This window comes from Puntigrus tetrazona, chromosome 6 (genome assembly GCF_018831695.1).
Source record: "Puntigrus tetrazona isolate hp1 chromosome 6, ASM1883169v1, whole genome shotgun sequence".
Classification (NCBI taxonomy): domain Eukaryota; kingdom Metazoa; phylum Chordata; class Actinopteri; order Cypriniformes; family Cyprinidae; genus Puntigrus; species Puntigrus tetrazona.
The window spans coordinates 16,687,378-16,704,967 of NC_056704.1; the positions used below are offsets into that span (position 1 = coordinate 16,687,378).

The 17,590-nt window shown below is 36.2% G+C and overlaps 1 protein-coding gene across 1 annotated transcript in view; it reads right to left on the bottom strand.

Moving 5' to 3' along the window:
• Positions 1 to 17,590, bottom strand: part of nos1apa (nitric oxide synthase 1 (neuronal) adaptor protein a) — a 76,897-nt gene continuing 59,307 nt past the window's right edge. The window contains exons 8-10 of the mRNA XM_043241906.1: positions 10,776 to 10,937; positions 5,636 to 5,801; positions 1 to 3,684 (exon numbers count right to left, since the gene is read on the bottom strand). Coding sequence (XP_043097841.1) covers positions 3,239 to 3,684; positions 5,636 to 5,801; positions 10,776 to 10,937 — 774 coding nt within the window. The 3' untranslated portion in view covers positions 1 to 3,238. The remainder of the gene's footprint in view (positions 3,685 to 5,635; positions 5,802 to 10,775; positions 10,938 to 17,590) is intronic.

The following is a 17,590-nucleotide window of genomic DNA, read 5'->3' on the forward strand; positions in this document are numbered from 1 at the left end:
AAAAGGTTTATGGTCTCTGCAATTGTTGGAGCTGAACACTTTGAGTCAAAGTACCTTGGCAACTTCAGAAGAATGAATGTTCTCAAAAGCCTCCAGAGCGAGCAGGTGGGCCCGGGCATGAGCCTCTAATTCAGAGGCACCCGAGTTTCCAACAGCTTCTCTCAGAAGCAGCAGCTGTACTAAAATGAGATGTGATATTGTTATGCAATTTCAATTACGCCGCAGGGAGAAGGATCAATCCGACAGCAGCTCGTTTCCCTGAGCGAGTAAAGATGAGACGGGGACGCTCCAGAACATCCTCTAAATTACACAGCGATTCAGATGGCGTTCTCTGCACTTGCTCGTTTTGTGAGCGCTACACGTTTTAGTGGTTATTTCTATTTTTTGAAGCAGCTGTGTGTGCATATGGTGTCTGAAGTGGTTCAATTCGCATGCCGGCAATTCTTGGAATCGCAGAACGACTGAACCACAGTTTAACTAGGAAAGTCAATCAGATGTATTCATGATGGATGGATGCGTGTGTAACTCAACCAGTGTGCACTTGCTACTAAAGTAAAGGCAGTTCATATAGGCAATTTGAAAAACTAGCTCATAAAACTCCTTGACCTGCTAATTCAACTCGATGCGCGTCACCAAATATTCACCGAGAATGACACTGAATGAACACAGTCACGCTGTGTCACCGCAAAGCTCTTAAAAATGACACAACTCATTTAAAATGGCTTTGAAATGAGTCATATACTTCGAAAACAGCCTTTGGTGTCATGAATAATAAACCATGAATTGTCCCTTTGTAGGTTACTGCAGGTTTTCAGTGGAATAATTATTGAATTTTTATTTTTTTCAAAAACTAACAGTGGCCAGTATTCAAGGACAAGATCAATGATGATGATTTTTTAATAATTAGCCGTGCTTCCTCAGGCATAAATATCATATAAAAGCAACTCTCTGCTAAATTGAGTGTTTTGATTGGATTCCATGCCATTGCTGCGCAGTTGCTAGGGCGGTTCTATGCTAATTGCTTTTTTCAATTAAAAGAGCCCACTTTTATTGCTCCAAAAATTATTTTACACAACAGCAGCAGTGATGCATGTGCCTTAGCAAACACCACTAATACAAATATACCGTGTCCTTGAAGGAGGAGAAATAAATGAAAATACAGTTTTGTTTTGTTTTTGGTTTTTTTGTTCAGACGATGACACGTTTTCCTGTGGAGGATTTAGACCACAGCTCACAGCTCACAGCTGGGTCTTGGCCTCCAGACCTGCTGTGAACCAACACGACTGATCATGAGCCCTCATTACAGACACAGTGAAGAATCTGTGGGAAGAGCGTTACAAGACTGAAGGAGATTTAAAGACGGTAAATTCTGTTTTCTTGGTGGAAAGAAAAGAAAAAAAGATATCAGTGCATAAATTAATGAAAATACAGACGTTTAAGACTAAACCAACAACAGAAAGCGCTTTCGATGTCCTTAATGTGTGGGACGAACCGCTTACCACTCTATTATTACCAGTCTAATTGTGTGCACTTGTCTGCCTCTAAATGACACTGGGCACACAGAGAGAAACAGAGAGAGCGAGAGGGAAAAACTGCAAAATATAAACAGAGAAGTTAAAGAGTCAGCAGTTTATCAGAGAGATACAGGTAAGACACCGAAATATCACTTTTTAGAAGCACAGAAAAACTAAACGCAGAAAAGCTAAATGTGTACAAAAGTTAATATGTGAAGCAGTCAGACACGACAAGCTTTTCTGAATATGAAAATAATGAATAAAGGATGTGGGTTGTGAAAACTCTGACACTCTAATTGGGGTTCCTGTTGGTAAAGATCTGACCGGTTTAGACGCCTCGTTACCCTTAGGGTATAATTAGCTTAGCGTCCTCAGTCCACAGTCATTCAATTAAGAGTCTGTTCTGTCGTGCATGCTAAAACAGATGTAGCTGGGTAATTGTCTTCATTCTGAGCATTTCTGAGATGAAAGGTGATCTAACTGGCTGAGCAAATCAGAGCAAACATGTCCAATACCGCCCAGAAGCAAACCCGCAACTGTACAACTGATGTCATAGATACAATTTCACAGGTTGATATATAAAATTTGTTCTACGTTTCACATGTATCTCTTGCAGTTAAAAAACAATTACTTGTTTGAGAATAACCAGCACTCGCTTGTAGACTCTAAAAGAGCGTTAACACATACAGCGGTTTCTGACGTCAAAGCCAATAGCGGGAGTTAATAAAAAGTGGGAGCGTCCAGGGATGTATTATTATATTATGCAAATGAGTTATGTGGCAGCTACCAATAGGAGGGAAGATGTTGGTGAACAAATAATCTTCCTACTGTGATTTAACTTTTCTACGTTTATCTTTTTTTTTTTTTTTTTTTTTTTTAAATCAGTTGCTGTCGACATGCAAGAATGTAAAATATTATAACTTTACAATAATGTTCAATTAGTTCAAAACAATTAAAAAATAAACTATTTAAATATATATAGTAAACATACTAATATAATTTATAATTACATTTCAATGTTAAACTATTTAAATACAACAAAACATTACTATATTTGTAAATAATTGTTATTTTTATTCAATATTCATAATTTATGTGTTTAATTATATACAGTATAAACAAAATATCTAATGGTATATAAGATATACTGTACTTATAGTGTATATACCACTACACTATAAGTTTAATCTATCCATCCAGCCATACATACGATTTGTATGATTTATTTTTACTAAATAATTTGAAAATGAAATGAAAATAATTCTGTCAATTCATGACACTTAATTAATGTTAACAAACTGAACTTGTAAAGTGTTACTAGAAAAGTAATCCAATACTTTTGGCAATATAGTGTGTGTGTGTGTGTGTGTGTGTGTGTGTGTGGAGTGCTTGGAAGTAGGGATGGTCATTATGACCAAGAATATATCCACTTGGCGACCTCCATTGCTGAGTGTGTGAACGTTCAAGTAGAGATACAAGATTCTGGCATCTGATGAGTGTCCCTAAACTTTAAAATGAAGACAAGAGCATTTACTATGCCTTGGGACTCTTTGATTTTCAATATATGACATAAAATGTGACAAACGATACGGCCATCGTTAATGTCACCTTGGTCTCCCGGTCTCTCCATCTGTAGTACAAACAGCAGTAGATGTTTTGACAATATTGACATTGATTGACTTGAACCTTCTAAGCAAAGCATCAAGCAGTGCGCAAAAATCACATTAAACAGCAATTTCGTCCTCCAAGCAGTCAGAGGGGCCATGTTTGTTGAGCACATTGAGCAGACGAAGAGTGCTCTCGTCTTGCTGTCCCCAGCTTTCATCACTCTCATCTGTGTTGGACTCGTACTCTGATGCGATACCTGACTCACGGAATTTTAGCAGCTCGAGGCTACCCAGAAGCTCGTCCCGTGATGAAGGCGAGATGCCTTGGGATGGCGTGTCAGGACTTTCCTCCTGTTGGGGTGGTCCCGGAAGAAAGCGGAAACACTCAAACTTGATCAAGCACTGGTCCCTACCTATAGGACTGCCCAGAGGCAGGGATAGCTGTGTCCCATCATTGAGTGGAGGAAGAATGGCGTCCTCTGGTCTGGGGGTGGTGGGGTCACATAGGACTGGGGGCACATTGGCACGGAAGGTGATTTCCAGGAGACTGTCTTGGGATCCCACTATTAAGAGGAAAGAAGAGATTGGGGCTTTTTTAGACTTAATTTTAAGAGCATCTTAAAGTAAAGGACTCTAAATAACTCATAGTTACTCACTATTCTCGTAGTGTCGCAAAACTGAAGTTGTCAAATGTAATTACTAATGTGTGTTTATTAATGTTACAATTCTCAATCTGGGATCATTTCAGTGGTATTGATGTATATGGAGGGTCAGATTTTTGTCAAAAATATCTTAATTTGTGTTCCGAAGGTGAAACAAGGTTTTAGGGGTTTGGAATGACATGAGGATGAGTAATTAATTTCCATTTTAGGGTGAACTAACCCTTTAAATTATCTTTGAGTTTTTTTTTTTTCAAATTTAGTTTGCAATTAATTAGATTTAATCATAGTACCCTTTAAAATGATATAAAATATATATATATATATATATATATATATATATATATATATATATATATATATATATATATATATATATATATATATATATGTATGTATGTATGTATGTATATATTTTTTGTATATTTATTATTCTTTTTATTAGATGCATTCTCAGTTTTAAAACTTTTTAGATTCACATATATTTTCGAACTACTGTTCCAAAGTACCTTAGCACTATACTGTTTCAAAGTAACCCTTGGGTTCAGTCTTTCCACTCTTTCTTCTCTGTGGATGTCATCTGCCTTCCTTCATATTATATAACTCTTCATAATGTCAGTTCTGCTCCACTTTTTTTTCCCTTTTCTTCTGCTCCAGTGGGTTAATAACAGTGCTCCTACCCCTGCAAAACATCCTCACTTGCCCTCTCTGAATAGATCTGATGTGTTTCAGCAGCTTTCTTTCACTCAGACCCTCCCATCTGTTCCACCTCCCTCCTCATCACATACAATATCTCTCTGCCTTATAACCTCTTTCCCATCATGGCACTCCACAGGGGTTAATTTTGTGCTTATTTTAAAGCACACTTTCATAGACCAGCAGCACCTGGAGATGTGGCGTCTTTACATTAGCCTGCATGATAAAGAGCTCTCATCCTTGACTGTCCCAACTGTCACACTTAAGTCACCTTGTAAAAAATGGCTGTAAATGACTGTCAAATCTCTTCTCATATCCGCTTTAATAATGACACCACATTGTACTCTGACGTGAAGGTTAGAATGCTGTACCAGCATAATTTCCTGGAGGTTGTCACAGCTAGGCCTCTTTAAATTTAAATTGTTATTATTATTATTATAATAATATGAAAAATACATTTATTAAAGGTTATTTTATAAACAATGTATTTATAATAATAATAATAATAATAATAATAATAAAGTTAAAATTAGGGCTGAGTATCTTACCATGTTGACTTGTTGGAATTAAGTAAATTAATTAATATTCATGAGATGAATTTAGAAACTATACATATATAATTAAATCAGTTAAATCAGGTATGAAATCTGTTATTTTTGGCCACAAGACTATGAAGGTTTGACATAAAACAAAATATAATGAAATTATAAATGTATTTAAATATTTACTCTATAACATAAAAAAATCTTTTTATACAATTTTTTTTTTTTTTTTTTTAATTTCAACTTTTGTTTTGTTCAGGTTTAACTATTGTACTGTACAGCCTGAGGATGAGAGTAAATAAAAATTATTTGTGAATTATGGCATCTTAATTCTTAATTCAAATTCTAAATAAATATTTGCAAAAAAAAGTATATTCAATCTTAACGCACTTATTTTTTTTAACAACAAATAATGCATTAAAGATGTTTTAATAAATGCAGAAGGTCAAAAGATAAAGAATGAAAAAAGATGCTTTAGTGAAACAGAGACCTCCTGTGCTTGCGCTTCTTCCATTATGAGGGGTGTTAAACAGGGCACATTTAAAAACTGCTACAAAAACAATGGAGGTTTTTAAAGTTACTCCCTAGCACTGCTGAACACAGGAAATGATACTCACTAGAGCCATTCCCAGCCAGCTTGAACTCCAGCTCCTGAACCTGTTTGACCAGGAGAGAAATATGCTGTAGTAGGTCCTTATTCTGCAGCAGCAGCTGGTGAACTCGAGCCTGGGCCTCGATCCTCGCCGCAGCTTCCGCAGAGAGCTGATCCTTCAGCAGATGAACCTGAAGTACACACCAAAGTATGCATGTTTAACTACAGCAGAGTGGTCTACCAGCCAACCAACACAGAGACCTCCAGCAGATAATATGCTGTATTATCCTAGAGTCTGCTGTAACTGAAAAGCATTATGTAAGTTTAAAGTGATACTTTTTAAAAAATAAAAGAAGAAAAAGTTTTAGGTTTTCATTTGATTAAACATTATTTCATAATTAATACCCGAATTTGCCTTTGTTCAGCTTTGGAAGAATATATGTCTGAACACACTGGGATCCTGTCTGGGATTCAAGAGTTCAAGGAAATAAAAAGAATCTTTTTAGAGTTCTTCTAAGAATTTCAAAGTACTACTACTTTAATTTATTAATATATTTAAGGTAAAACATCTTTTTTAAAAAATCATCTATAGTCACCACATTAAGCAAATTGGTATGCAGTTCTATTTAATATATTTTGAATACATTTATATTGAATATGAAAAATATATGGCAAATTTTTATAAAGTGTTACTATGAAGGTCATCTCATTTACTGTGTAGGTAGCAGCATTCATGCCAAATTAAAGAGCACTTTCATCCGAAAAGCTTCTTTAATGTCAAATCATGACATATCTTTTAAAAAGATGTGTTCCTGATATCAGCTGTATTTTAAGAAGAATAATGATACGAGCAACAGTGGCAAGACAAAGGCCTGTTATAATTGTTAAAAAATTACATTAAAAAAACAACTAATATTATTATCATTATTCAATACTTTTATATTTACATATAAAATAATAATAATTAAATCAGAGCAATATTTTTCAGCAAAAAAATTATATAAACACAAAATAAGCCACTCAATATTACAGATAAATATTATCACTGAGAGCTTAAGAGCATTTAATTTACACAGTCAAGTAATAATTAACTTAATCCTAGAAAAGGAAAACCTCTATTTCCATTAGTACCAAAAAAACTCCACACGTTGTGTTATGAATTACTGCTTGGTTTGTCCGGCTAATGACAAATGGCCAGCTATAAAGATTTTCCAAAGCGATTATGATGCACTTGAGTGTCCTTCATAAGTCCGACGATTCTACCCAGCGATAGACGGGCAAATCCATTTCCGCCAGTAGCTTATCCTGAGCACTGTCTAAGTGTCTGTTTGCTCCTAAAGCCACCGCGGCTGCCCTCCAAGGGGTCCGGGGTGATTTATGACCCAGCTTAAACAGCGTGCCTGCTCGCGCTGCCTGCCCTTAAGAACAATACATTCTCCAGACAAAGCCAATGAGCCATCAAGATCAGGCCAGCAGGGAGTAGCGCAAAAGATTGAGGGGAAAAAATTACCATACTGTAAATGTGGACGGAAAGCTTAGTTCAGGTTGAGCCGTCTGCCATCAGTTTTGAAGTGTAGTGCTTGTATGTATGTGTGCGTGTATGTTTTCTGACAAAGAGTGATCGTCTTTGGGGAAAGAGCTGCCTACCATGACAAAAGATGTTGTTTTCAAAAGGATATAGGATGTAAAGGTATACAAGCCTCATATTTCATGCTGTCATGGTTTTATATCTCAATCTGAATGGGGTACATTCATCAGCAAGGCAAGTCAGGGTAAATATTGGAGTCCAAATGCTTTGATGATGATCATTTTCCTCGATGACACACAGAAGCACTATTTCTTTTTCCTTGTCATTAAAAAAAGTAAACAAAAGCAGGAATGAAGAACTGTTTAACGTCAATGCGCTGCCACTGCAATCAGTTATTCTTCAGTTAATTATCACATCTACTAATTAAGCAATTAAAAGTTCTCTGTTCAATTATGGCTTGAAAATGAAAAGAGAACAGTAATATCTTTGACTGTGTGGCGGAAAATATTAACAATATTTTCTGGCAGCAATATTAGCGTATAGTGCGAGATATATTAGTTATACTGCTGTGGTTAAAAAACAACAAAAAAAAAGCAGGAGTTTACAAGGCAAGTGGAGCAGAGTCTGATTCAACATCAAGGGCATGAATTTCGAAAACTTAATGAGGTCTGAAGCCTCTAAGGTGAAGTCCAAGTAGGCATGTGTAGGTATCAACTATTTTTTTTTTCCTGATTACTCTTCATACTCTTATCATGTTATGGTGGTATCATGGTGTAATACTACATTTCAAATGTTTTTTTGATAAGTTGTAGTTACTTTTTGAATCCCAAATTAGTCTTTGAAAACAAAAAAGTACCATAAAGGCTCAGAAAATGAGTGAGGTTAAAGTCCATGTGACATCAATGGTTCAAACGCAACATTATGAAGCTATGAGAATACTTTTTGTGTACAAAGAAAAAACTGTGGTAGACTTAAATGTGTCAGTTGTGTTGACGCCGGGTCAGAAAGCTCTCGGATTTCATCAATACTATATAAATGTGTGTCGCGAAGGAGAATGGAGGTTTTATGACGATTGTAATTAATGACAAAATTTTTCTTTTTGGGTGAACTATCCTTTTAAAAACAAAACAAAACCATGTTTAGTCTGCATGCACTAATCTTATGTAAAAACACCTCTAAATGTTTTCTAAACCCTTTACCATGCTTTCTCAAGAGAACTGATTTAATGGCACTTGGATGTCATCAAATGATTCACTTTCACTAACATAACCTAGAGAGCTCTAAAAAAGGTAATTTGTGTGATTCATGTTCCAACAATCTATTTAATCACACATATTTAAGATGGAGACTTTCATGACCACAGTCATTTCAAAGCACAAATGTAATCTTTTTTCTTCCACTGCACTGTAGTCATTACAAGGTTTTAATAGGGCTGTTTATTCCATTGTTGCTGCCCTCAAATGGCACAAAGAAATTACGTCAAATATTTCAGTGTTGATTTTCCTTTAAAAACCCCACTGAAAGCTGCAAGAGGGCATGAAAGAAAATAAGTGGAAAACAAGCCGTGCTGAAATACGAAGCACTCAGAGAGGCTATTTTCTATAAACCCTCTGTATATATATCTCTTAACTAAACAGCAACCATAAGGCTTTCATTTAAGAGAAACCATCTGACTCGTGCAGTACTAGAAATTATGCTCTCAGAAAAAAATAAACAAACATGTAAAACAGATTTTTGGGAGATTTGACATGGGCATCGTTTTCAGGACATGGCAGAAGCTAAATGCGTTATCTTTAATGAACCGTCTACATGAGAATCTTCCAGCAAACCAAAAGACACACAAAACACACAAAAACCTTCCTCCACAAATAACCCACTCCAACACTAATTCAGACTTCAGAAAAGCAAATATCGTTTCATCTGCCGATCATTTTCCCTAAGGATGAGAGCCACTGCAAAACAAATGGAGAAATAAATTAATAAGCGACGATTGACTCGCGTGTGCGGCTTTGATAGCGCGCTTCAAAGCGTCTCCTCTTCTTCGTTGACTGAAGACATCGCAGCAGCCAGAGCAAAGCCACAGCTTGTTTCTCTTTGAGCGTGTTGTGTTGCAAATCTGGGTATGTTTTCAACTGGCTGGCTTCGCTTATCAGAGTTATGACAGGATGGACATCCCTGACTATCCTCAACACACCTCAAAGCGACACGCAGGCACAAAGATGTGGGTCAGAGGAGCGTGGAACAAAATTCCGCCCCCTGTAACACCATTCTCAGACCTGTGAAGAGTGCCAAGTGTCTTTCTCTCTCTCAACACACATACAAAAAGCACTTTCTTAAGAGAGAGAGAGAGTACCCTCTGGCTGAGCATAATGCTTCTGAAAAACAACGTCTTTCTCCTCTTGCCAAACACTTGGTGTAGAACTGTGGCTAAACAAGCAAACCGCATGCTCTTAAATACAGAATAAATAAACCAGTCTAGTGCCGGAAACAACGAAAATGCTTCAGACACACTAGAATACAGTAGTTTTGTGCACTCCAAGCCATTCACAACCAGTTCTAATGTTGAGATTTGTAGCAAAGATTCACATCGAGACCACCGTAGCTTATCGAGCGTGAGAAAAGACTTCAAATTGGAGGCAACGGTTTTTGTAAAAGTGCTACTTCAAGAAATTGAGTTTCTTCACAGAATAACAATGTTGGGTGAACACCAACATTTCACTCCACAAATAAGGTTGATAAGACACGAGTAACATAAAATTATTTTGGATTTCAATAATACATTGAGCAAACTATTTGACAAAACAGCTGACACTTGACAAAAATGCTAAGATTGTCAGTGGAGAAATATTTTACCAAATTTTCCTGCTCTAATTTATGGAGGAACACTTATTGTTTGTACTGTGTGAAAATAAATTAAAGTCAATAAAATCACTTAAACTCACCTGACCCATAATGAAACAATTTGCATAATGCACAAATCCCATTAATGAAACCACGCTCAAAAAAATAATACATGTTATTATAGAGGAAAAATAAATTAAATTAAAATTATACGCCCTTCCACTTACACAAACACTCAAAAGTTTTGGGTCAGTAAGATTTTGTACTTTTATAAAACAAAGGAGAACTGACGAAAAGAGACACTACATGTAATGTGACAGTAATGTTACAAAATACTTATTTCAAAGTATTAACAAAATAATACTGAAAAAAGTATGATGTCTTTACAGACATTAATCACTGTTTTCAACAAGTAGAATTGTTTTTTGGGCACCAAATATGCATTTTTAGAATAATTTCTGAAGGATCAAGACTACAGAGTGACTGCTTTTAAAAAAATCTGCTATCACAGGAATAAATTATTTTTTGAAACAATAAATTAAAATGGAAATAAAAAAGAGAGAATTAATTTGTAAGAGAATTTCACAATATTGCCATTTTATCAAGAAAAATCTGCAAGTGAGCATAACAGGCTTAATTTTTTTTTTTTTTTTTATAAAATAAATAAAATAAAACTTACTGACCTCATACTTTAAACACTTATACAAAGTTAAAAAATGCAAACAACAATCAGAAAATACCCCAGCCCTATTAAACATCCACTTAAAAGTGCAAGGTTTCATTTAGTCCATCTCACCTGGGCCACGGCCACCTGTGTCTGCTGCTGCTGTTGGGTGAGCTGCTGCTGGAGCAGCTGGAGCTGGTGGTGCACAGACAGGGGAGTGCTGGCTGGCAGCTGACTGCCTGAAGGAAGCAGCAACTTGGGGGAAGCCAGCAGGATGTTGGGCTCTTCGGAGGGCTGCAGAAAGAGACAAGAAGAGTTGTTTTGTGAAGATCAGTAATTAATCTACATGTTCATGATAAAAAAAAAGCCTTCTGTAGCCATACGATAGCTTTGTATGAGGATAACAAATGACATGAAAAAGCAGAATAAGTTGAAGAGGCATTAAAACAGACAATGCAAAATTGGCGAGGGTCTTTAATAATCAGCAAAATAACAATACAAACTAGTTTAGCAGTCATTAGTACACAACAAACTCATTTTTTCCCCTGTGCTTTATGCCGATGTCTCTACCTTAAAAACAACTGCATGCTTGCCATTAGGATACAATGCACAGCTCTGACCAGCTCTGTGGTCAAAAGACGTCTCTTTGCAGGCTCCTACTGAGACTCAGATATTAATTACAGTAGCACTTGCAGCTTGCGTAGCTGTACAAACAAACAGAGCTCAGAGGGGTGGGAGGCAGTCAACTGTGACAAATTGTTAGTTTTACCCTACACGGCCAACTTATTTATACCCCAGTCGGGATGAAAATATGGTAATGCCAGTTGTCAGATATTGACCTCCCACGTACAGAATGAGGGACCGAGTATGAAAGCCGCAGCAGCAGTGGCCAGAGATAAGACTGATTTTGGCTGAGATTGATGTGCTGCAAAGAGCCCTTTGAAATATTCAGGCATTGCCTGGTGCTGAATCACTAAACGGATGGCTAGACACACCAAACCAGACCTCAGTCTTTTGAAAAATCGAACATGAGCATCTACTAGACATAAAACTGATATGGGGCCCCTAAAGCATGCATTTCAAGTGTCATTTTTTTTTCTTTTTCCCCAGAAGTTCTCTTATCCCAATTTAATGTGACAAGAATGCTGTTCAGCACCTGATTCGAGTGCGCTTCAAAGCTCTGCTTTTGGAGCGATCGAAAAAAAAGATGATTGAAAGTTGAGAAGGACTACCTGTGCAAACAATGGAAAACAGCAGGTCAGAAAGGGAAGATGGGCTGAAAAGCATTTTATATTTTATTAAGAGTGGCGTAGCTACAGACAGTGCAGCTGCACTGGGGCCCGTAAAGCGGGGGAGCACCCGCACTATTAAGTTATATTGAAATATTAATAATACAATTTAATTAATACAGAGAGTATTCATAGTAGTGAATAAATATATGCATTTGCACACATTATACTGCTTTGATGGTCTATCGGTAGAAGCTTTACCAAGCATTCGGAGGGTCCGGGCTCTAATTCTGAGGGTCCCCACCCCCATTAAAACCAAAGCGGTATTACTTAGTGTGATTGTATACCAAGAGAAAAGACAGGTTTTTGACCATTTTGTTTTGCGCTTTTACCATAACAAAGCGTTCGATCGACTGAGTGAAGACAAGCATTATGCACGAGCTCCAAGAGAAGACTGATAGAAGTGGCAGAAGAGCTCGCCGTAACACTGCCTGTTATTTAACACAGACCGACAATTTACTATCGAATGGAGATGTTACTTTCTTTTAGGCACATGCGGTCGTGCTCTCTTGCCTCTCAGAGAGGAGTGCAGTTGCCATGATTCCTGCGTGATATTGTGTGTGTGTGTGTGTGTGTTAGAGAGTGTTACACAAAGAGAACTGTTGATTTTAATATGATAAACAGATGTTAGCGTGTAAAATCATCACAATTTAAATACTAATCTTGATTCATCAAAATTAAAATTTATTTCGTATATAAGATAAAATTCTGTAGTTTTTAAGCAATTGTAAGCCAAGTTTTTTTTTAATATTCACTACTGGTTGTTTTTAAGGACACATTAATAAAAGGAGAAAGAACATGGAACAAGTTCTTTTAAACTTTCATTAAAGAATACTGAAAATGAAAAAAAAAAAAACTGTATCATGGTTTCCTCAGGAAAAGAAAAAATGATGCAGCACTTTTTCTACACAGATAATGATAATAATGAGTACCAAATCAACTTTTGAAAATTCAGCTTTTGCCGTCACACAAAAAAATGCACATTTATAGTACATAAGTCAACATCAAAAGAAGTTCCAAAAACACATTTTGGTTTTAGGACAGTTTTAATGAAAGATGTTGATCCACTTCAGATGCTAATTTCTGTATATTAATATATATTAGTTAAATTGAAGCAATATTTAATCAGATTTTTGATTTCACTGTATTTAATCAAATACGTGCAGCCTTGTTAAGCGTAAGACACCGCCAAATGACATGTAGTCTAATCTATGCGTTTACTGCGTTTTAACTAGTTTTAAAAACGGTGAACGAGGCCTATTATTTGCTACTGCTTGACATGTGAAAGTGGCAGAGAAAGTACATTTTCCTTTAAACAATTCATAATCAAAAGACACAGACGACCTTTACATACATTTCTAGAAAAGCGAGCATCGAGCGAAGGAGGCTTTTGCTGAAGATTGATGTAAAATAAGATTGCAGGTAATATATTGGAAAAGATGTTCATCTCAGCTTCTCATGTTTTTCATTTCTTACATATTGGCTGAGTGGTGGTTGAGGTCGACTGATGAGGATTTCCTTCTGTGTGTCTACTGACAGCTGTTTATTTGGGCAGTGCTGCAGAATGGCATGTTGTAAACAACACCTGCTCTCACAGACGTCTCGCAGTGAATCTACCTCAGCCGGAGAGACCGGTGACATCCTCTGAATTCATAGCTCGAAAAATCTGCATATTGTGTCAGGGGAAAATATTCCGTGAATTATATTACTGCTCATCTTATGATATAAACCGAAAAACTGAAGATAAGCATGACTCCGCTGATAAAATATCTGCTACTTTTGTGCCGTGCAAGTTTGAAGCCATCATATCACGAAGCATAAATCATGGACAAAGTCATTTTTTATGAACAGAGTATCTGAACCGAGCGCGCTGCAACTGTCTGAAAAACAAGCACGGGAAGAAGTCTGAACGCTTAATGAATATTTTCTTAATGAATTAGCACATTCTTAATAAATGATTCATTGATGAATATATTTTACAGACTTCAAATTGTACAGCGGGGCTCGACAAATGCTGCAGAAACAGATCATTGATGTGCGAGACAGATTAAAGGGCCTTTTCATGCTGGCTATAGAAAAGAAGAAAAGTTCTTCGTTCTTCTAGAATGTGTTTTTCTTGCTACGATAAATGAGAAAAATAAAGAAGATTATCAGACCACAGGATGGTTTAAAACTGAACTTTGAGCTCAATCTATTGAATTGTCACCATGGTTTTGGCAGCTTATGATGTCAAAAAACAAAACACTTCGATCCGCTTCTTTCTGGCATTTTTCTCAAAATGAGGCATATTATCCAAAAATATTTAACGATCAAATTATTTTTAAAATGTGTGTGTAATCGAGTTTGGAATTGAGATCTGTTGCCTACATATATTTAATCATCTAAAGCTGTTTACGCTGCGAAGCTGGCACAGAAACCATGTTGCGTGTTGGATTATCACGCACAGCCGACAGAAAACAAGACACGAGCCATTATGACAGCGACAAAGTTTACGACTGTTCTAATTTGAGATTTCATTTATGCAGAGCTTAAGCTTTTGCTGCTTAGTAAGCACCAGCATTTCCTTGTGGAAACTCAAATACAGTTTATCTATGATGGTTATTGGAATGTTTCCATCACTCCACGGGGAATAATTACACTATCATCTGTTCTGAAATCTGTACACTTTTTTTGCTGCGTAACAGAAAATACAACGCAGAACAGTCTTTGGTAAAATGGTTGAAGAAAACACATCTGTTAAAAGGTATCATGGGAAATAAGCGTTCATTTGAGTGCTTTCAATTAACCGCTGCAGAAAAACATAATTAGTTAATCTGTGATTATGAGATGGATGTGTAATCAAAGCCTTTAGTGCTGCTTTACCGATCATCTCCAGGATCCACAAACACCTGAGGTTTCGGAATGGGTCAAAAATAAACCTACAGCGGGCAGAAAAAGGTCAGTGAGGAAGAATGTGGAAACATCTGTAATGCTTCACAAACTCAACTCTCTAAAGGCCGTTTCACATGGGAATCTTTCACGAAACGATGAAATCTTCACACATGTTCCCTTGTTTTCGTAGTTGGCAATTCTCATGTGGCAGTTAGACTTCAATATTGGAAGACTTTAAATGCAGTACGATGTCAACAATCTCTAATGTCTAAGTATAACATCAAAATGGGAATAAAAACCCTAAATTTTTGAAGAGGATTAAAAAGAAAAGAAAAAGAAAAGAAAAACGGTGTCTATATGTGACCAAACAATACAGCAATCTATGGCATACACTGCTATTATAACCTCATACTTCAATAGATTACAGCATGCCTGAAATATAATGCCACTGGTGGAGTATGGTTATTAAATAACCTTATAATTCCACAGGTGCTACAGCTTGCATACAGATCTTCATATTTTCATATTGTCACAGCAGATGTCTTGGGTTTTCTACAGCTGTCTTCAGTTCAGAATTTTTTTTCCATGCTTCAAAGTGAAGAATAACAATATCAGAAAAGTTTTTGCTCTTATTTTCTTTGCTCTGTGCCCATGTTAATCCATTATTATGGTAGCTGCTGAATGTTTTTCCGACTGAAAATTCATACAGACTGAAGGTATATAACGCTAACTTTAAAAAACTTGTTTAGATTTGTGTGTCACACAGATTTGTGTTGCACTGCCAGACTTTTGACAACCAATAGAAAGCCTTTTCCATTTTGCAGCTTTCTCTGCACAAGCAAACTTCCAACCTAGACTTTTCTGTCCATCCACATGTAAAAGTACAGACTTTTTCTCCACTACAGTTCAAGTTTGGGGATTGTTTTGCTTTTGAAAGAAGTCTCTCATGCTCACCAAGGCTGAATGTATTTGATCAAAAATGCACCAAACACTGAATTAACTATATACTATATATATTAACTATATATTTCACAATATTACATTCTAATAATGTCAGTTGCATTTCTTATCAATCTCGAAAACAGTAAAAATTAATCCCTTTAGCATTTTGCAAAACGTTGTTTAAACATTATAAAGTTTTTTCCTCGCTGACATTTTACTTGCTTTGAGTGTCTATCAATCTCTCAGCATCTGAAGATTTGTTGGCACAAATCAGCCCAATTTTATCATATACGGTAATTACCTTACACTCAAAAGTAGTTTCAAGGCACAAAATTGTGACAAAGTGAGCCAATCAAATTGTAACAGCTGCTTTTGAGTCAGCTCTCACTATTTTCCTGTACAAAACCCATCAGTCAGCCAGTGAACACTGTGAGTGGTAAATCTGAGGCTGAGATTATTAAGACACCTACTAGTCAAAAAACATCACCCAAAGTTTGCGAAAGTGTGTATCGACTTTACAAAGCAGTTGAGCTAACTGTCAACCTGAGAAACTTCTTGGGGAAAAAAAAAGTTGATGCCTACATGTATCCTTCTAAACATCAAAAAAAGAGAAAAGAAAAAAAAACACTTCTTATCTGGCACGTAAAGCCAAGATGAAAATGTGCTGAGGTCTCTGATAGCCCAGGATGGATGTTCTGTACTTGAAAGCAATGCATATAAAAGTGGATTACATCTAACAACAAACTAATCCACCTCTGCCTGAGAAAGTCTGCACATCTTGCATGAAAAAAAAAAAAATGCTGAGTATTACAATGCAAGTCTTTCTTTCAAGCACACAATTACTATGCTGGTCTTTTTGATAATTGGTGAAACAATTCAGGAGTCTAACAGCGCTGCATATTCATTATACAAGGAACAAACTTAAAGACCTGAATGTAAATAAGGAGGTTTTTTTTTTCAAGAGATTGTTTGATATTCCAGTCAGACACAGAACGACACACATCGAAACGCACTCAGCAGCACGTGAAATACAACAAGCTGGGGAGCAAAATGCTATAACTCATGTCTGTAGACTAGACATATTGCCTATCCTAAACCTGTGCAATATTTCGAGCTTTCTGAATATGTGAAGTGTCAGTTGTACTCTAGTGAGAGCACTGAGCCTTTGAGGGTAAACGAGGGTAAAAGAGCAATGTTCAGCTCACAGCTGGGCTGACTGAGATTTGCTAGCGGCCACACAAATGCCCTCATTGCTTTTCTGCTCAGGGCTTTCTGCAAGGCAGATTGCTGCCTCCTGTTTATTGACTTTTTTTTTCTGAGACGTCCTTGACAGTGTTAGAGACGTATAGAGGGAATTACTGCGATGTTACACAAATTTGCTTTCTAGCTTCTGGGTTTCTCAGACAAGAAGCTTTTTGTGACAGCATTGAGAAGCATATTACATACAAATGTTCGTTAACGTTTGATTGCAAAATTTACTACAGCACTTTCATAGCAAATACAAAAAAAAAAAAAAAAAAAAAAAAAAAAAAAGGTGTCACAGATTGGCTACTTCTGAATTTTAATTAAGCAAATAATGTGAAATTAAAGTAATATAATAAAAGACTAAATGATTAATTGATTAATTTTGTTTGACAAAAAGGTGTCTCACTCTTTAGTCACAAAAAAAAAATTGCTTGGGGAAAAAAAAGAAAAGAAAAATGTTTAAAAATAAGAATAATTTACATTTATTTAGCTGATAATGTTATGCAAAGCTCATTGTAATGAGCAAATTATGAATATAAGGCAATAACTAGCAACAATGCTAGTCATTAATAATTTTAAAAATAATCTAAAAAAAAGTAC